Source organism: Anabrus simplex, chromosome 1 (assembly GCF_040414725.1).
Source record: "Anabrus simplex isolate iqAnaSimp1 chromosome 1, ASM4041472v1, whole genome shotgun sequence".
Lineage (NCBI taxonomy): Eukaryota > Metazoa > Arthropoda > Insecta > Orthoptera > Tettigoniidae > Anabrus > Anabrus simplex.
The window spans coordinates 1,641,661,306-1,641,682,645 of record NC_090265.1 but is presented as its reverse complement, the minus strand read 5'-3'; the positions used below and the strand labels follow the sequence as shown (position 1 = coordinate 1,641,682,645).

Below are 21,340 nucleotides of genomic sequence, written 5' to 3'. Positions count from 1 at the left end.
GGCGGCGGACTGTGCGTACACCAGATCTGCAGGAACAGGTTCTACAGGACGTTGAGACGAACCCTAGTACAAGCTTCAGGCAAGTGGCCCGCCAACATTGTGTAAGCCAGACTACTATTATGTGTAGCCCGCATGACAACCGCTATTATCCCTATCACCTGCAACGAGTGCAAGGATTATCAGCAGCAGATTTCCCTCTACGGGAAGGATTTTGTCGATAGTTTTTGCACCAGGCCATCACAGTTGTGGGATTTCTGTCGTCAGTCCTCTTTACCGATGAAGCAAACTTTACCAGAAATGGCATCGACAGGCTGCATAATTTTCATCTGTGGACTACAGAAAATCCCCGGGGAATGGTTGAAGCGTCTCACCAGCATCGGTTCTGCATCAATGTTTGGGCATGGATTCAAGGCGACTACATACTTGGGCCAGTTATTATTCCACAACGCCTCAACGGAGGAATGTACCTCGACTTCCTGCAGAATACTCTGCCTGGATTGCTTGAGAATGTGCCTTTGACAATAAGACAGGTTATGTTGTTTCTGCATGATGGAGTACCACCCCACTTCCACATTACAGTTCGCCAACACCTCAACAACATCTTCCCCAGGCGCTGGATAGGACGCGCAGGCCATGTTGCATTGCCTCCTAGATCTCCGAACTTAAACCTCCTGGATTTTTACCTCTGCGGACATCTGAAAAGCGTTGTGTATGTTGAACCAGTTCCCTTCAACAGCATGTTCACGTCGCCTGTGACGCTATTCGGCGAGAGGCCGAAACGTGCGAAAGAGTGGGTTGATCTATGATACGACGTCTGAAAGCGTGCATTGCAGCCCATAGAGACCACTTTGAACATCTGCTGTGACGTGGATGCGATTCAGCTATGTACTGTGTTCCGGGACTATTTGTTGTCGTTGCACGCACACCGTCCATTTTCGGACACATGTTCGTAGGACATTTTTTCCTCCATGACTGGAATCAGTCCCTGCAGTTTTTTGGTTTTATTAAAGTTCAACTTGTATATATAAATGAAATGAGTAAGGAAGTGGAATCAGAGATAAGGCTATTTGCGGATGATGTTATTCTGTATAGAGTACTAAATAAGTTAACAGATTGTGAGCAACTGCTAAATGACCTCGATAATGTTGTGAGATGGACAGTAGGCAATGGTATGATGATAAACGGGGTTAAAAGTCAGGTGAGTTTCACAAATAGGAAAAGTCCTCTCCGTTTTAATTACTGCGTTGATGGGGTGAAACTTTCTTGTAAAGATCATTGTAAGTACCTAGATGTTAATATAAAGAAAGATCATAATTGGGGTAATCACATAAATGGGATTGTAAATAAAGGGTACACTTCTCTGCACATGGTTATGGTGGGTATTTAGGGGTTGTAGGAAGGATGTAAAGGAGAGGGCATATAAGTCTCTGGTAAGACCTCAACTAGTGTATGATTCCAGCGTATGGGACCCTCACCAGGATTACTTGATTCAAAAATTGGAAAAAAATCCATTGAAAAGCAGCTCGATTTGTTCTGGGTGATTTCCGACAAAAGAGTAGCGTTACAAAAATGTTGCAAAGTTTGGGCTGGGAAGACTTACGAGAAAGGGGACGAGCTGCTCGAGCTCGAGCTGTCAGTGGCAAGATGGCGTGGAATGACGTCAGTAGACGAATAAGTTTGAGTGGTGTCTTTAAGAGTAGGAAATATCGCAATATGAAGATAAAATTGGAATTCAAGAGGGCAAACTGGGGCAAATATTCGTTTATAGGATGTGGACTTAAGGATTGGAATAACTTACTAAGGGAGATGTTAAACAAATTTCCAATTTATTTACAATCATTTAAGAAAGGTGTAGGAAAACAACAGGTAGGAAATCTGCCAATTGGACGACTACCCTAAACGCAAATCAATAGTGATTGATTGAAGGTACAGTGGCATTCACTTGAAGCTGTAGGGCTGGTTGTACGAAAACAGGTTTCTTTTTCTCATTGTAAACTGTACGTGGGTTGTTCAAGAGTTGGAAATGAGTTGGAAATTTCGCTCCAAATGGTCCAGCTCTTTGGCCGAATGGTCTACATAGTGCTCTTCGGTTCATAGGGTCCGGGATTCGATTTCAGGCCGGGTCGAAAATTTTAACCTTAAATGGTTATTTCCCTTGCCTCGGGAACTTGGTCTTTGTGCTGTCCCCAACATCTGTGCAACTCACACACCCCACATAATACTATCATCCACTACAACAACACGCAGATTTCTACGCGTGGCAGATGCCATCCACCCTCATCGGAGGGCCTGTCTGCTAAACATTGAAAGTAACAATATCGTTAAAAAATATAATAATAAATAATTCATGACATTTGTGTAAAAACGACGTAAGTGTTAATATAATTTAACATAACGTTTTAATTTCCTACAAAATAAATTGTTTAGAAACCATCTAGAGATCGAATTAATAAACGCCGGCGTGGCCGCGGATACCTGCTAGTAAATCAATCAATCAATCAATCAATCAATCAATCAATCAATCAATCAATCAATCAATCAATCAATCAATCAATCAATCAATCAATCAATCAATCAATCAATCAATCAATCAATCAATCAATCTTCATGATCTGCATTTAAGGCTCTCACCAAAGAGACAGATTCCCTATCAGATATTTAACTAGTATTGGCTTGATCCTCTCATGCAACTTAGGGGCCGATGACCTAGATGTTAGGCCCCTTTAAACAAAACGCATCATCGTCATCCCTCTCGTGCATGAAGACCTCATATGAGGTCGTTGGAGTTCTTGTGCATTTTTATGCATTATTTATTATTTTATTTACGTTTTCACCCATTCAACTTCGCAGTAGACTGCGCGCTTCGGGTAACGTAGCAGATAGCTTCCATTCGGGAGATGGTGGGTTCGAAACCCACCACCGGCATCCCTCAAGATGTTTTTTAATGATTTCCCATGCTCACACAAGGGGAATGCTGTGACTGTACCCTAATTAACACAAGGGTATCTACCTTCCCAATGTTATCTCTTTCCCATCCTTGAGTCGCCGAAAACCTTTGATGGGTTAGTGAGACGTTAAACCACTAGAAAGGAAAACAACAAAACAATTACCATCACGTGTAATTGAATCTCTCCAATGTGGTTCACTTTACAGTTTCTATTTTGATTGAGTTTAACATTGACGCGGTAATTCTCCTATGACCATAACCACCGGTATCTATTGCACGATAACTACTGCAAGCTCTCCCATTTGGAAGTATCGTAATTCCGTTTTCGCGTAAACAGAGTGGTGTCCTTCTGAAATCCAATCAAGGGTATATTAACTCTGACTTAAACAATATCTGTAAATACGCTCATGAAAACAGAACTATTCCGTATTAAAACTCGGTGAGAAATCTTGGTTTAATTATAAACGAGATTCTTAACTGTGGAGAACATATTACCAATGTCTGTAAAAAAGTGTACGCCTCCTTCCACCCACAAAAATATCATCAAATTATGTTTCCACTAAACATGAGAATTAGATTTATAAATACTCTCATCCTTCTTAGATTTTCGTACTGTGACGTAGTACTAATTGATGCCACGAGAGAACAACTAAACCGATTACAACGTGTTACAAACTTTTGTATTAGATGTATTTTCTCCTTACGTTATGGTGTTAATGTTACTCCTTATTTTCGTCAATTTTCCTTTCTTAAGAATTAATATTTCAAATATTAAACGAGAACATCGCATACTACTTATCCTTACGACTGAATTTTCTATCGTCTTTCCACCAGCATAAGACACGCTCTGGAGTAGTGTTGCCAGGTCTCCCAAAATTTCAGGATATCGCCCGATGTTTTTGCAACACACCAGAAAACCCCCAAAAATAAAAATAAAAATCTCCCGAAATTTCTTTTAATCCCACGTTAAGGACAATGAATAATAATGATTAATGGTACATAATATATTTGCGCCGAAAAACTCCTTCCTCGTCTCACTGCGTAACGTTTTATCGATAACATCACACGTTAGGTACTTCCCCACATTAATTTTAGGCTCGAATTTCGTGATTTCTCCCCTCTTGTTGAACTCGAAACTCAGGCTTGACTGCATCATTTGAAGGGAAATCCCCGACACGCATATAGAATATAACATCTGCATCCTGCTACAACTTCATAATTGGTACACAGTTAGTACACCTGATGAATGACTACATCTACAGGAAAAGTGGGGGGGAAGGAGAAGAAGAAGAAAGTGGCCAGAGTGTACCGGTTAGTGAAATTGTATATTTTTCTCATAATAACTTCACATGATTATTGCATTCTTTAATTTAGTTGTATTATAACATTTCCGTGCTCGAGAAACTAGCGACATTTTCATGAAAACTCCCGAAATGTTTACGTACAATCTACCGATTTTTATTTGTAAAACTGGCAACACTGCTCCGGTAGCACAGTCGCTATTCCTCTCAGCAAGTTGGCTGCATATAGCCGTTTCTTTATTGCGAATGGAGCAAAAATATGTAACTCTCTCCCTACACCGCGAGGCCGGACTATCTCTGGATTTAGAACACGAGAGAGCGAGTACAGATTCTTTGGTTGTTCCCTCTTAGTAGCTTTTTACGACATGAAGAGGGAACAGATAATGAAACCTTTCTCCTCACCTATAGTGGATGTGTTCCGATAAATCAAAATAAATATGCAGCATTATGTTCTACGTCCAACTACATGGCAGGTGATCCAACCATGTGACAAGATCCATCAAGATCTACGTCCAAGAAAATGGTCACTGATTTAACACACAATTTGATGGCCATAAAATAATATTCGCAGGATACGTGTTATGAGAAAAATTCTGCTGCCTTCGGTAACGTTATTGTGTGTAAGGGGCTTTGCTGTGGCCTAGACGAAACGCCAGCCCAAGGCAGTGGAATTATATAGAAGGCAGAGTTCTGGTACACGGTAATAACGTGAGGAAGACTTGTTGCCTGGTTACCACGGTGTCATTTTCTGTGCACGCAAAATTGAGAACCAAAGATGGAAAAGGGTGAAAGTGCCGGAAAATATATATATATATATATATATATATATATTTGTAGTAATAAGGGGAAAGCCTCCGTGGCTCAGACGGCAGCGCGTTGGCCTCTCACCGCTGGATACCGTGGTTCAAATCCCGGTCATTCCATGTGAGATTTGTGCTGGACAAAGCGGAGGCGGGACAGGTTTTTCTTCGGGTACTCCGGTTTTCCCTGTCATCTTTCATTCCAGCAACACTCTCCATTCTCATTTCGTACCATCTATCAGTCATTAATATCCATCACTTTGGGAGTGGCGACTCCATCGTAATAATAGCCTATATGATTCACTCATTACATCCCTGACCCGGTCAATGACTGGAAAACAGGTTGTAGGTTGTCATTTTCAATAATAAGGGGATGTATTAGCCATGCCGCATACGGTGGTATAACCTGTGCATGTGCCTGAGATCATTAGTTTAGTTGGGAGGAAGTTCAACAGGTATAGCCACAGTCCAATGTGCCCAGCTGAGTTTGGTAGGGAAGGGTGAATGTGCCAGCGTCTCGCGCTGCAGTTCTTCTGTACTGTCCATTGGGTCAGTGTGATATCACTCATGTATTTTCTAATTTCTGAGCCAATTAATTAAAGAAATGCCATTGTGCTCGGGAACTCTATTATTGGCGTACTCGAAAACATGTTTCTCGCACTTTCATCCTGCTCCATCTTTGGTCCTCAATTATCTACGCTAAATCGATGACACCAATTCCAGATAGACCTCCAGCCAAAATGATATCCATGTTAATTATTAGAATGATTGCTGGTACAAACAGGTTTTAGGAGAGTAAGGATAAGGGCTCCTGTTCACGCAACATTAGTACAATGGCTCACCACTACCATCGCCGATATTTTCGCGCGGTATGACTGTCGTATGTTAATTTCTCGTGGACGATGTGATCGCCCGGTGCACAAGGCTGCCAACCTGTCTACTTAGGAACTAAGAAGAAGTAACCTTCTTCCTTGCCGGCCACTCGAAGGGAGTGTGTTCTAATGACAGGCTGCCAATGACAGATATTGGCCTGGACCTACTAAAAGACCTTTTTTCTTGCGTGCGATAGCAGTACATTCTATGTGGGCTAGTGGTGAAAATCTGCTTTTTTCTTTCCGGCTGGTGGGCCCTGGACCAAAATGACATTTTCCCCCTTGGTGTAGATAGCAGCGCATTCAATGTGAACTAGTGGTGAAGAGCTAAATGAATTTATATTGGGACCAAAATAACCTTTCTTCTTGCCGTACGATAGTAGCGCATTCTGTGTGAGCTAGTTTTCTTGCTAGTGGTAAAAAAATTAATTAAGAATGCCGGATAGTAATAAAGCCTACTAAAATGTTCTTGGTAGATAGCTGTCTAGCGGTGCATCTGTCCATTGTTGATACAATACCTCGCTTTTCCTGCGCGGATTGGTAACGCTATTTGTTTCTGATCATTCTTGGAAATGACGTCATATCCGATTATATTTTAGCCAATACCAATGCTAATAGCTAGCCCAGCAATGGAGAATAGCATCTGCTACTCTTCATTAGGTTATAGTAAATATACTGCGAGGGGTGGGTTGGTGGGTCTCTGGACATGGCAATGAACACATCTCTTCTCTTAAAGGAATTCCACGTACGTTTTTCATCTTTTTGACTTTCTCAGCTGCTTATAAAGCTTGCGAGAACAGAACTAGAATTTTACCGCTAAATGAAGAATACTAACTCGATGGATAAATCGGCTTCGGTGGTGTGGTTATGTGAGGCCGATGGAGTACGTTAGGTTACCGATAGGAATAATAGACTCAGTATGGATGGTAAGAGAAGCAGAGGGAGACCAAAGCGACGATGGTTAGATTAAGGTTCTCATGATTTAGAAGTAAGAGGTGTGGAACTAAACGTGGTCACATAGCAAGTTGCAAATACAAGATTGTGGATGTGCTTAGTTTTTTCGCGGAGGCTTCCATGATGAATGCTGAAAGGCATAACAGTTTGTAATGAATACATATGTCTGTACCTCAACGTACGTGTCACCTAAACTTAAATTTCTCGTCGAGTTTTAACAGACTTTTCTATTATACTGTACACGCGATCTGTTCCTTATCGCGCCAGCACTTTCCTGAAACCTGGTTTATAGCACTATTGGTTACTGATAAAACTCTGAAGGGTTTTAAGTGAGGTGATCTGATGCTTTTAATGCAATAATAACACGTGCTCCACTTGTCCCAGCCTAAGAAGCCTTTATAATATCTACCCCCTATGGTCGTTTCTAATTTTGTTTTCCGCTATATTCTTCAACAGTTTGTAAATTCTCAACATAACATCAAATTCAAACATGTCCTACTTTCGTACATGCTGAGTGAACTGCTACTTACAAACAATCGTAGCCCCACTACAATCTCTCAAGTCAACATTACCATTTTATAAAGCTGCATTTTTCGTGGAAAGATCTACCTGAGAAAGATCTTTCAAGAATATTTTCAACCACACGCTCGCACATACTTCCAAATTGATATTCACGGCAGTGACGACACCATCATAACTTAATCTATTGCAGATTTTAAACAATTTAATTACAGTTTCATCCGGTGATGCTTCGTGATAGTACAGTGTATTCACAAAAATACATTGGGACTAACTATTTGTTTTTTACTTAAAAAGCAAAGCAAAGTCATCTCCGTACAGGCCATGAAGGCCATTGGAAGGGTGGAAGATAAAGGCTTCCACTATCCGTAACCTCGGCATTTAATGTGGTAGAGTGGTTAGCTCTACGCCCGGCCGCCTTTGCCCCCAGGAATTAAAATGGTACTCATTTTTGGTGCAGGCTGAGTGAACCTCAGGGCCATGTGCACCTCCGTGAGTGGAAATCTCGTTTCTTAAATTTTACAATTTCCTGACGGGGTTTTTACTTCAAAAGCCTGATTTAAACTAATCAGCAAAATTTAGCTGGTATTTTACCGTCGTCGAAGTTTTATAGTTTCACTCGCATACTGAGTGTACGTGCATCAACGACAAACGAGGGAAACTATTTGTCACGACGTGCAACACACGTTATATTCATGAAGAATGCCACAGAACTCGCGAAACCTTCACCTATAATCCAAGAGGAACACTACAAAAATTCACTATATACCACCATCACAGACAACCATTCGCACTTAACTCTGTGTTCATGCTGAGAAACCTAAATATTTTTCTGCGGCTATCCGAACACGTGACATCAATGAATTGCTCAAAAGAACGTTATACATTCCAAAATCCCAAAATAAAATATATTCTTCTATATTAAATTGATTTCATATACTGGCTCTAATTTTATTAGCAACACGATGTGAAAGTGGCTGTACTGTTAAGATGTTAATGTTTTTATTGCAGTCTCTAGTGTGTAGCGCTGATGACTTCGAGTGTCAAGTATTAAAACTAATGTCCCTTACCTAAGGTAGCTGGCCTGTCGCCGTAAACTGCTGTCGGGGGAGGGGCCACAGTTCCGCCTCGAGGAAGCTTCAAATGCATGCGTCACCGAAGCGACTTTAAATTTCACTGGGTTGCTCTCTATCGCGCTGGAAAGGAAACCCCAGCTCACTGGAGAAGCTGAACTGCGGTAGTTCGAGCGGATTGTCGAGACAGCTGTACAGTACTTGGCTTGGCTTAGATGTTCGTAATTTTTCAAAGCATTATAAAAAGCGTTCTAGCGAATAATTAGAAAATGTTAATACAAAGTAATTTACCCCGACAGCGCTGAGGTAGATGGGGTTCAGTGCTCGCCACCGTGCAAAACCAACATAAGTCTCTTGAATTTGTTTTCTAAGAAGCCTCGAAAGTTGGATTTTAGATTTAATCTGAACATACTGTACCATTCACTGTAAAACTGTTGATCTTGATCATATTGCACTTGTTCGGTATTTTAATGTAAGATTTTATAGTTTTCTGTAATCTGCATGTCAACATAATTCACTTGCACCAGTCTCCTTATAAAGACACTCATGCATGTGCGCACCACACACTCAAAAGCACCTTTATTATGTTCTATAATGCCGCCATCGGTCAATCCTGGCTAGGCTACTGTTTTAAATGACAAGACGATTCGTATTCCTCGAAAAAAACCACTTTCAGATATATGCTAGTTGAAATGGCGATGTTTCGTCAGTAAAACCCACTTTCAGATATATGCTAATTGATATGGCGATGTTTCGTCAGTAAAACCCACTTTCAGATATATGCTCATTGATATGGCGATGTTTCGTCAGTAAAACCCACTTTCAGTTATATGCCAATTGAAATGGCGATGTTTCGTCAGTAAAACCCACTTTCAGATATATGCTCATTGATATGGCGATGTTTCGTCAGTAAAACCCACTTTCAGATATATGCTCATTGATATGGCGATGTTTCGTCAGTAAAACCCACTTTCAGATATATGCTAATTGAAATGGCGATGTTTCGTCAGTAAAACCCACTTTCAGATATATGCTAATTGATATGGCGATGTTTCGTCAGTAAAACCCACTTTCAGTTATATGCTAATTGAAATGGCGATGTTTCGTCAGTAAAACCCACTTTCAGATATATGCTAATTGATATGGCGATGTTTCGTCAGTAAAACCCACTTTCAGATATATGCTAGTTGATATGGCGATGTTTCGTCAGTAAAACCCACTTTCAGATATATGCTAATTGATATGGCGATGTTTCGTCAGTAAAACCCACTTTCAGATATATGCTAATTGATATGGCGATGTTTCGTCAGTAAAACCCACTTTCAGATATATGCTAATTGATATGGCGATGTTTCGTCAGTAAAACCCACTTTCAGATATATGCTAATTGATATGGCGATGTTTCGTCAGTAAAACCCACTTTCAGTTATATGCTAATTGAAACGGCGATGTTTCGTCAGTAAAACCCACTTTCAGATATATGCTAATTGATATGGCGATGTTTCGTCAGTAAAACCCACTTTCAGATATATGCTAATTGATATGGCGATGTTTCGTCAGTAAAACCCACTTTCAGATATATGCTAATTGGTATGGCGATGTTTCGTCAGTAAAACCCACTTTCAGATATATGCTAATTGATATGGCGATGTTTCGTCAGTGTCTATGTGACGAGTGATTTAGATGCATGTGTATCTGTGCTTGTCTGCGGAAACCTTTGTCAGGGTCTTCGAGTATAACAAAACCTGTAAGTGTGACAGATGGATAAATCTGTACACTGTTACACAGAAGAAATAGTGATTTGCAGGAATTAGCTGGATTTGTAACACATTGTTTTTAGTACCATGCTGTGGTTATCTGTTATCAAGCAGACTACACAAAATTAAAGGTCGTCCATGTAGGTTAAAGGCATCAATAGTTAGAGTGTTTGGACTCATGTTCTTCAATGGTTAAACACCTATTATATCTTTAGTGTCTGAACATTTCGTTATTAAGTTTGCCATAGTTGTGTGAGGTGCTGCTATGCCATATGTCGACATGTGTTTCAAGAGTTTCCTGAAAGGAAAGCTTATCACCAGGGCGGTTCATTGGGTTAGCATAATCATTTCAGGTGTAACCCTTTTATTGGGTGATAAACATTAGACACTGACTACCAATTCGAAACTAAGGCAACAAGTTACATTATTTTCATAAATTGAATAAATTGAGGAATTTCGCAACTTAATTTATTTTTAAAGATTCAAAATGATGTTATAAATATCATTTTAACAGTGTTATTATGTATTTCCATCTATCCCACGAAATGAATATAGGAGAAAACTGACTAAGTGAAATTTTTAAACAATCAGCTTGTTGTTCTCTTTTGTTGTGGGGCTGTCCATCTATTATATTTATTTATTTATTTATTTATTTATTTATTTATTTATTTATTTATTTATAAGTGCCGGCCCCGTGGTGTAGGGGTAGCGTGTCTGCCTCTCGCTCAGAGGCCCCGCGTTCGATTCTCGGCCAGGTCAGGGATTTTTCTCTCAACCTGAGGGCTGGTTCGAGGTCCACTCAGCCTACGTGATTAGAATTGAGGAGCTGTCTGACAGTGAGATGGCGGCCCCGGTCTCGAAAGCCCAGAAAAACGACCGAGAGAATTCGTCGTGCTGACCACACGGCCCCTCGTAATCTGCAGGCCTTCGGGCTGAGCAGCGGTCTCTGGGCAGGCCAGAGCCCTGTCAAGGGCGTTAATTGCCGTGCGGGGTTTATTTATAAGTGGCGATTTTAAGGCTCTTGGTCCTCTCTTACACTCAACCACATTCTATGTTAAAGGTTAAGTTGTCTTTTGTTAACAAATTAATAAGATTGTGATTATGAAAATATTGATGATGACTGTAATGGGGAAGAGCAACTTTTACAATCTCATGTGAAAAACGGGGCTATATGATAACATATTGACAACATTTTGTGTGTATCTATATGACAGTGGGTAATAATGGTGATTTTAACAATATTTAAAAACAAACAAGTAATTTATAGTATACACCATTGGTTCTAGAGTTAGGAAACTATTGCTCTATGTCACTTAGTGCATCTTAATACTAGTAACTTATTAATTTATGTAAATACTTAACATCATTCATTCTCACATTCATCTATGCATTCAAACATCCTGGATACACACTTAAGAGGAAATCCTGGCAAGATCTTCTAAAAGTGGCTAATGTCGTGCGGTTACCAACACACAGTGGGAGAGAATTCCATAACCTGGCACCAGACACTTGGAATGAACGATTTTACACTGATGTACGATTTATGGGTGTGGCAAGAGAGGAGTTAGATCGAGTCTAGTGCTGGTGAGTGAAGGAGACTTAGCTGAGATCTAAGATAAGATACTCCGGGGTTGCTTCATCTAAAAGTTGGAAGATAAGTGTAACAATATGTAAATACCTCATTGATTTTATTCTAGTAGAATATATATATAATTCTAGTTGGTTAGGCCTATATGCGATTGGTAGTTGTTCGCGAAGTGTTTTCTTACGTGCAAACAGGGCTTTTTCCCTATGATGTTACATTTATCATGTTAAATTATCGCTGTTGGTATATTATGTGCGTGTCATTTTTGTGTTAGCAAATACCTGCAGTCCAGCTACATTGGCCACCATGGTTTTTTTTTTCAATATTACGGTCTGAGTATTGAATTCGGTCCTGATTTATTGATGGCTACGTCTCGTGATTTCAATATATAACTAGTCAAGTTGGCAGCAGTGATGAGTCATTAAGAAAGGAGAATCGGGCGGCGATATATGCTTTCTAGTGCATAGCCTTGCGTACCGAGTACTATATATATTAATGGGGTACAGAATTTTTATGTTTTGCCGTGAAGAACTGTACTAATGCGCTGTTATGGAGACGGGAAAATTCGTGGTATATAAATTGCAGTTTCTTACCTTTTCCCCCGAGTCTTCTCCATGGACCTCCCCGAGGGACGGTCTTTTCAGTCCTTCCATACAGTTGCGGTAGTGATCCATCCTGGGCAGTGCTTCGAGTGTCAGGTGGGCGATCGAACACTTGCGATCCTTTGGTTCCACCAGGCATGTTGTGGAGGTTGAGTTGAAGATGTCCACGGCGCTAGGGAGAGTGTCCGTACTTCCTGCAGGGTTCACATTGCCTTCTGTCATCTGATGACTGTCCGCCGCGGGGTCGTGCTCCACACGACGCACACTAAACCGACTCTCCATATTCACTTTAGATCATCCTCTCACAACCAGTATTAAAATAGCTCCTCTCTCACTTCCAACACTTTATGAGGAAATCGTCTTTGTTGTTGTCTGTTATCCCCCTCAAAAAGTTCTCTAATTTAAATCTACCAACCGTTACACATCCTCTCTTAGGTAGATGAAGGCCGTGCGGCACTTTAATACACTGAGTCACTTCTTCTGTCCGCCTTTCCAGTCTGCAACAAGAAAGAAAATTATTATTATTATTATTATTATTATTATTATTATTATTATTATTATTATTATTAACAAGATAAATGGAGTGAACAATCAGGTTTCAGTTTCAAACGAAAGGAAAACTCCTCTCAATGTTAATTAGTGTGTTGATGGAGTGAAATTTTCTTATGGGGGTCACTGTAAGTACCTAGGTGTTAGTATAAGAAAAGACCTTCATTGAGGGTAATCACATAAATGGGATCGTAAATGAAGTTTACAGACGTCTTCATATGGTTATAAAGGTATTTATGTGTTGTAGTAAGGACGTAAGTGAGAGTGCATGTCAGAACGCAACTAGAGTATGGTTCCAGTGTATGGGATCCTCACCAAGATTACTTGATTCGAGAACTTTAAAATATCCAAAGAAGAACAGCTCGTTTAGTTCTGAGTGGTTTCCGACAATAGAGCAGTGTTACGAAAATGTTACAAAGTTTAGGCTTGGAAGACATGGGAGAAAGGAGACGAACTGCTCGACTAAGCGGTATGCTCCGAGCTATTGGTGGAGAGATGGCCTGGAATGGCATTAGTGGACGAAGGAGTTTGATTGCTTTTCTTAAAAGTAGGAACGATCACAATGAGAAGATAAAGTTGGAATTCAAAAGGACAGATTGGGGCAAATATTCTTTTATAGGGAGAGAAGTTAGGATTTGGAACAAGGGAGATGTTCGAAAAATTTCCAAATTCTTGGAAATAAGTTAAGAAAACCTGGGTAAACAACTGATACGGAATCTGTCACCTAGGCGATTGCCCTAAATGCAGATCAGTCGTGATTGATTTATTGACTGATTGATTGATTGATTGATTGATTGATTGATTGATTGATTGATTGATTGATTGATTGATTGGTTCATTCATTCATTCATTGATTGATATATGGATGGATAGATAGATAGATAGATAGATAGATAGATTGATTAATGAAGAAATACATTCCACCTGGGATATATTCCGGTAGCAATTACATAACAGCAACAACAACAACAACAACAAATGTACTGCAAACATTACATGAGAACATAACATGACAAGACATTGAAAAGCCGCTTCAAAACAATAAGGTAACGGGTGATTTCACGGGTGAGCTATTTTCCTCCAGAGCCGAAGGAGATCATAGTTTGATCATGCAACTATTAGATGGTGCATATGTTATGTCAGACCCTCACAATAACAGTTGAAAGATAGCTCCGCATACGCAGAAACATGATTAAGGTTGGGACCGTGTAATGTGATCCGGTTCTTGCGTCTGTAGGGCACGTCATCAGCTGAAGTTCATCGGCTAGAGTTCTCTCAACAGGTGTCGTGTTGCTGCACGACAATGCCAGGCCGCACGCAGCGAACAGCACGTATGAATCGTTACGGTGCTTCCAGTGAGAGGAATTAGGGGCCGATGAACTTCGATGTTAGGCCCCTTAAGACAACAATCATCATCATCATCATCATCATCCAGTGAAAGGTACCGGACTATCCACCCTACAGCCCCGAACTGGCTTCCAGTAATTTCTCTCTCTTTGGACCCTTGAAGAACCACCTGGGTGTTACGCAATTCAGTGACTATGCCGGCTTTTACCATGACGAAATGTAGTGCCTTCAGGGACCGAAGGCAGATTTCTTCCATGTTGGCATCGAAGCTTGGGTAAGAATTGTGACTTTGTTGAATAGTAGTGTGCCCTTATATCCTTATATCTATCAGTAAAATAAAGTATCTCTATGCGAGTTCCCATTACCTTATTTTTTGGAGGCTACCTTGCACATCAAAATAAGATTGAAAATAAGGAATGTCATGATAACGACAATAGAATACACAGGAAAATTTATAAACTAAAATTACTTAGGAGTAGAATAACATGATGATAAAAAGCAATCGGCCAGGCTAAGTAGCTCAGGTGGTAAATCACTGGCCTTCTGACTTGTTGGCGGGTTCGATCCTGGCTCAGTCCGGCGGTATTTCAAGGTGCTCAAATATGTCGGTCTCATGTCGGTTGATTTACTTTCACGTGAAAGAATTCATGCGGGATAAAATTCCGGCAACACGGATTCTCGAGAAAACCGAGTGAGTTGGCCGTGCGGTTAGGGTCGCGTAACTGTGAGCTTGCATTCGTGAGATGGTGGTTTCGAATCTCACCGTCAACAATACTGAATATAGTTTTCCGTGGTTTCCCCATCTTCACATCACAAATGCTGGGGCTGTACCTTAATTAAAGCTACGGCCGCAACCTTTTCAATATTACCCCTTTCGCACCCTTCCGTCGCCGAAAACCTCCGAAGTGCTAGTGCGACGTAAACCAATTACTTTATTATTATTATTATTATTATTATTATTATTATTATTATTATTATGAGCTGCCCGGTGGAGGCGACAAGGGCATGCTCAGTTAATCCGGATGAATTCGAGTCATCGTCGGGAACTCGAGAAATTTATGAAACAAGATTTCCACTTCCAGAGTGCACATGACCCAGGGGTTCACTCACCCTACACCAAAAATGAGTACCAGGTTAATTCTTGGGAACAAAGGCGGCCGGGTGTAGAGCTGACCACTCTACCCCAACAAGTGCCTCCGTGGCTCAGGCGGCAGCGCACCGGCCTTTCACCGCTGGGTTCCGTGATTCAAATCCCGGTCACTCCATGTGAGACTTGTGCTGGACAAAGCGGAGGCGGGACAGGTTTTTCTCCTGTCATCATTCATTCCAGCAGTACTCTCCACTATCATTTCATCTGTCAGTCATTCATAATTGTCCCAGAGGAGTGCGACAGGCTTCGGTATCCGGCACAATTCATATCCTCGCCGCTAGATGGGGCTTCATTAATTCAATCCCTGATCCGGTCGAATGACTGGAAACAGGCTGTAGATTCACACACTAGCAAGCGGCATGAACATTACAGTAACTACCACAGAGGCCTAATTTGCACATGTTTAGTGTTATTACCTTCGTAGTATTTGCCTTTCAAGGTTAAATTAAAAAAAAAAAAAGAATATTTCCAAGCTGTTACTTGATAAGTGTGGATGGTAGGTGGCTGGGTAGTTTAGTGATAACGTTATCTAGACGCCTAGGTGGACACGAAAGATTTTATGGCGTAGTCGGTTGTCTCTTAGCGTTACTACGTCGTAAATTCAAATTGTTCTCCATATATAGCCTAATGTGTTGTTTTAGGCGGTGGTGGTATTGATCCTGTCATTGTTGTTGCTCCGTGTAAGGAACGTCACAATCATCTGTCCTGTGTTATTGTTTGGGTCATTAGTCCATAGACTGGTTTGATGCAACCCTTCATGCCACCCTATCCTGTGCTAATGTCTTCGTTTTTACATAACCACTACATCCTACATCTGCTCTAATCTGCTTGCCATGTTCATACCTTGGTCTACTCCGACTGTTCTTACCACGATGAGTCCTATCATTCTATCTCTTCTTCTCGTCATATTTCGCCAACTTGTTCTCCTCTCACCAATTCGATTCAGTATCTCTTCATTCGTGATTCGATCTACCCATTTTACTTTCAGCATTCTTCTTTAACACCACATTTCAAAAGATTCTAATCTCTTTCTTTCTGAGCTAGTTATTGTTCACGTTTCACTTCCGTACAATTAGAAAGTTTTCAAAACATATTTATAATTTACAGGGCCTTTTTGTAAGAAAAATGGCGGCGGTAGGTCTACTCATCCGAACTTTTTCATGAACTGAATCTCACACTTTGTTCATATCTCCAGATGTAGAAGCATTTTCTCTTCCAAATATACTGATTTTACAACTGGCCCACTGAAGAAATGTTCACTTCCATCTATTTTTCTTTATTTTTTCATATCTATTTACCCTCCAGGGTCGGTTTTTTACTCGGACTCAGCGGGAGATCCCACCTCTACCGCCTCAAGGGCAGTGTCCTGGAAATTCAGTCTTTGGGTCAGGGATACAACTGGGGAGAATGACCAGTAATTCGCCCAGGCGGCCTCACCTGTTATGCTGAATAGGGGCCTTGTTGGGGGATGGGATGATTGGAAGGGATAGACAAGGAAGAGGGAAGGTACCATTCCGGCATTTGCCTGGAGGGGACGTTTAAAACCACGGAAAACCACTTCGAGGATGGCTGAGGTGGAAATCGAATCCCTCTACTCAGTTGACCTCCCGGGGCTGAGTGGACCCCGTTCCAAACCTCGCACCACTTTTCAAATTTCGTTGCAGAACCGGAACCTCCGGGGGTGGCAGCTAGTTATGCTAAGCACTACACCACAGAGACGGCTCCATCTATTTTTTAGATTCTAAACTTGTAAAATATTGGCACACTTTACAACCCAGCATTTTTATTTTCTTATGAAGTCACGCGTTTTCCAAGACGAAGCCATTTTTCTCCGTTAATGTCCATTATTTTGGCCCATCATGGTCAGAATGGTTTTCCTCTTGAACTACAATAAATCCGTTGGTACTTGCAAATATTTCTTCACATTCACTTGATTCATTGTTCGCAGGTTCCGGAGATACTTCAAAAGAATCGTAATACTTTCTTTTAATGTGCATTGGGAAAAGTAATTAGTTTTTCTATTCATTCCACTTCTCTAACTTGTGAACCACGTGCACCCCTTGCTTCTACTAAATGACTCTGATCTTGCTTGCCTCGGCAGCACAAAACAAGTGTTTTATGCTTTTCAGATTATTTAAGAGCAACGAAAGCAGTTAAATTTAAACATGCATAACCCCAGATTAACTATGGCGGTTAGCTATTTACTAGTTGTTTGCTGCTACGTTGATATTAATGGCACTTTTGTGCAATATGGATACTTTTAAATTGTCCTTGACAAGAACAGTTTGATGAAGAGTGCGAAAACTAACCCCCTATTCTGTTGCATTCCAGTAGACAAAAATGTAGAGGGATAAGAAAGATCAAGACGAACATTATCTATTACTTTTTCTTTAACTCCTAACTGACGACACGAAATGGTTAATAGAACAAGAATGATCATTTTAGAATGTCAATTTACAGAATTTTCAGTCAGGTGCTCCTGCGCATTATATCTATAGAAACGTAACAAAAATGCATAAATTTGATTTTAAGCTTTAAGCCAATACTTCCTACGAAATGTGATAGGAATATTCCGAATAATATCCAATTCATTTTCTTTCGAGAAGAAAGCGCCTGTACTGCCACAAAATAAGCACCAGTAATTTCTATATCATTGCTCGAAGTAAGCAAATTTCTTTCCTTAAGAAAGCCTTCCTTACTTCTGCCAGTCTGCATTTTATGTCATCTTTATCTTCTTCTTCTTAATCTGTTTGCCCTCCACTTTTGACCTTTCCCTCGGACTCAGCGAGGGATCCCACCTCTACCGCCTCAAGGGCAGTGTCCTGGAGCGCGAGACATTGGGTCGGGGATACAACTGAGGAGAATTACCAGTACCTCACCTGCTATGCTGGACAGGGAAGGAAGCGGCCATGGCCTTAAGTTAGGTACCATACCGGCATTTGCCTGGAGGAGAAGTGGGAAACCATGGAAAACCACTTCCAGGATGGCTGAGGTGGGAATCGAACCCACCTCTACTCAGTTGATCTCCCGAGGCTGAGTGGACCCCACTTTTCAACTTTCGTGGCAGAGCCGGGAATCGAACCCGGGCCTCCAGGGGTGGCAGCTAATCACACTAACCACTACACCACAGAGGGCGGACTATTTCAAATTATACAACATGATAACAGTGTTATTAGTTTAGGGCCCCGCGATCTAGCGAACACCAATCTATCTTTTACTTAGAGGACGGAGCTCGATTTCCCGCCATGTCACAGACTTGGCCTGGAACTGGTGGCAGGTTCGAGAAATGAAATGAAATTGCTTTTAGTGCCGGAAGTGTCCGAGGGCAAGTTCGGCTCACCAAATGCAGGTCTTTTTATATGACTCCCGCAGGTGACCTGCGCGTCGTGATGATGAAATGATGACGAAGACGACACATACATCCAGCCCCCGTGCTAGAGAAATTAACCAATTATGGTTAAAATTCCCGACCCTGATCGAATCCAGGATCCCTGTGACCAAAGGCCATTTAGCCACGGAGCCGGACGGCAGGTTCGAGATCCACCCATCTTACATGAGAAAATGTTTGAGGAGGTATCAGGCGGTGAGATATCGGTCTGGCTTTAGAAAGCCAAGAATAACGGCCGAGATAATTCGTGAGGCTGACTACGTGTCACCTATCAACCTGCAGGCCTTCCGCTGAACAGCAACCTCTTGGTAGACCTGGAAGGACAGATGTTTGCTTTTTAACCTGTATAGAGCCCAAAGCATAGAAATAAACATCAATGGAACGACAAGAGAAGCAAGAATAAGAAGAAGAGGACGGCAAGGATGTCCTTTATCACTTTATCTGTTTAATATCTTCATATCATTCGCTATTAGAACAGTAAAAGAAAAAAAATCCAAAGGGATACATTTTAATGGTAAACCATTTCATAGTATTCGCTTTACAGATGATATCATCGATATCATAGTATAGCTGACTCAGAGCACAAAATGACTAGGAGGCTCGGTATACTAAACAACACGTCAGAGAAGTTCAGGCTAAAAATAAACACAAGGAAAACGAAAATGATGATCATTCAAAAGAAGAAGACAATTGAAAACAAACATTAAATTAGGCTGTGAAAAAATAGATCAAGTTAAATAATTTTGTTCGCGGCTGTGAGCTTGCATCCGGGAGATAGGGGGTTCGAATCCCACTGTCGGCAGCCCTGAAGATGGTTTTCCGTGGTTTCCCATTTTCACACCAGGCAAATGCTGGGGCTGTACCTTAATTAAGGCCACGGCCGCTTCCTTCCAACTCCTAGGCCATTCCTATCCCATCGTCGCCATAAGACTTATCTGTGTCGGTGCGACGTAAAGCCCCTAGCAAAAAAAAAAAAATGTTATCTGGGTAGTGTTATTACCAACGATAATAATCAGTGCCTGACAGAAGTCAAAAGAAGAATTGCTATGGCAAAACAAGTGTTTCAAAACAGGAAAAATCTATTGTTAAATAAGCACATACGAATTGAAACCAGGAAGAAATTTGTTTAAACCTTTGTTTGGGGTGTGCTAACTTACGATTGTGAGACTTGGACTTTGGGAAAACAAGCACAATCAATACTACAAGCTGCGGAAATGTGGTTCTGGAGAAGACTGACAGGGAGGAGTTGGACGGAAAAAAAGACTAATATCCAAATCTTGAATGACGTTGTTGAGAAACGGACCTTAATTTATTCAATAGAGCGCAGGAAAGCTAAATTTCTTGGACACGTCCTACGACATGACACCTTTCTCCAGAAGGCCTTCGAAGGAAAGGTCCTAGGGAAGAAGTCGAGTGGAAGACCACGTCTCTCATACCTTGGAACATAGTCACTCAGCTAATCGGGAGATAGTGGGTTCGCGTCACACTGTCGGCAGGCTTGAAGATGGTTTTCCGTGGTTTCCAATTTTCACACCAGGCAAATGCCGGGGCTGTACCATAATTAAGGCCACGGCCGTTTCTTTCCAACTTCTAGGCCTTTCCTATCCCATCGTCGCCATAAAACCTATCTGTGTCAGTGCGGCTTAAGGCAAAGACTAAAAAAAAAGTCACTCAGCTGGGTTTTGCTTCCTATGTCACGATAAAAAGGACTATATAATAAAAATCTTCCGGGCTATTATGCCGTGGTCTACTCCTCTCGCTTCTCCCAGACGTTTCGACTACTGCTGCGGTAGTCATCTTCTGTGGCATCGTGTCGATACGCTCTCCTGTATCCCGCTGGCAACTTTAGATCATGGATGGAGATGGATTCATAATGGTCGTGAAATTTCATTACATGCCAGGATCACTGTACCATTAGCATGCATAATAAACTTGCTGTACCGTATAGTAATCTGAGATGCTGAACTCTTTGGAGAGTGCTTTGCCGATCCGGACTTTTCCTGTGTTTCCTTTGTAAAGCTGCTTAAAAAAAAACAGATCACATGCGAAGGTCTCAGTTTGTCTCATTTTACTTTACAAAAAACTTTTATGTTGTTGATAAATCTGGTCTACAAAATATACTTTCCAGCACTAAATTCCTGAAGCCACATCATGTGAACACCACCTCTACGTACAATCAGCTACCACATTCATAAATCCTACCCACAATCAAGCAACAGGCCAAAGGGAATGGTCTGGCTACTGGAACACGACACAGATTACGGGAGAAAAGCACTATGCTTTAGTTGAACTAAACTATAAGGACAGCTTTACGTTTTCAGATACGTCGAATAATGTGCGGTCCACCTCTATGTAACAATAATAATAATAATAATAATAATAATAATAATAATAATAATAATAATAATATATACATACATACATACATGCATAATCATTATAGACCGTTATGCCTTTCAGCGTTCAGTCTGCAAGCCTCTGTGAATTTACTAAACG

The 21,340-nt window shown here is 41.1% G+C and overlaps 1 protein-coding gene across 1 annotated transcript in view; it reads right to left on the bottom strand.

Annotated features, from left to right (window-relative positions):
* NKCC (sodium potassium chloride cotransporter) overlaps positions 1 to 21,340 on the bottom strand; it is a 230,853-nt gene that overhangs the window by 169,118 nt on the left and 40,395 nt on the right. Inside the window, exon 2 of the mRNA XM_067138361.2 lies at positions 12,402 to 12,907. Coding sequence (XP_066994462.1) covers positions 12,402 to 12,692 — 291 coding nt within the window. The 5' untranslated portion in view covers positions 12,693 to 12,907. The remainder of the gene's footprint in view (positions 1 to 12,401; positions 12,908 to 21,340) is intronic.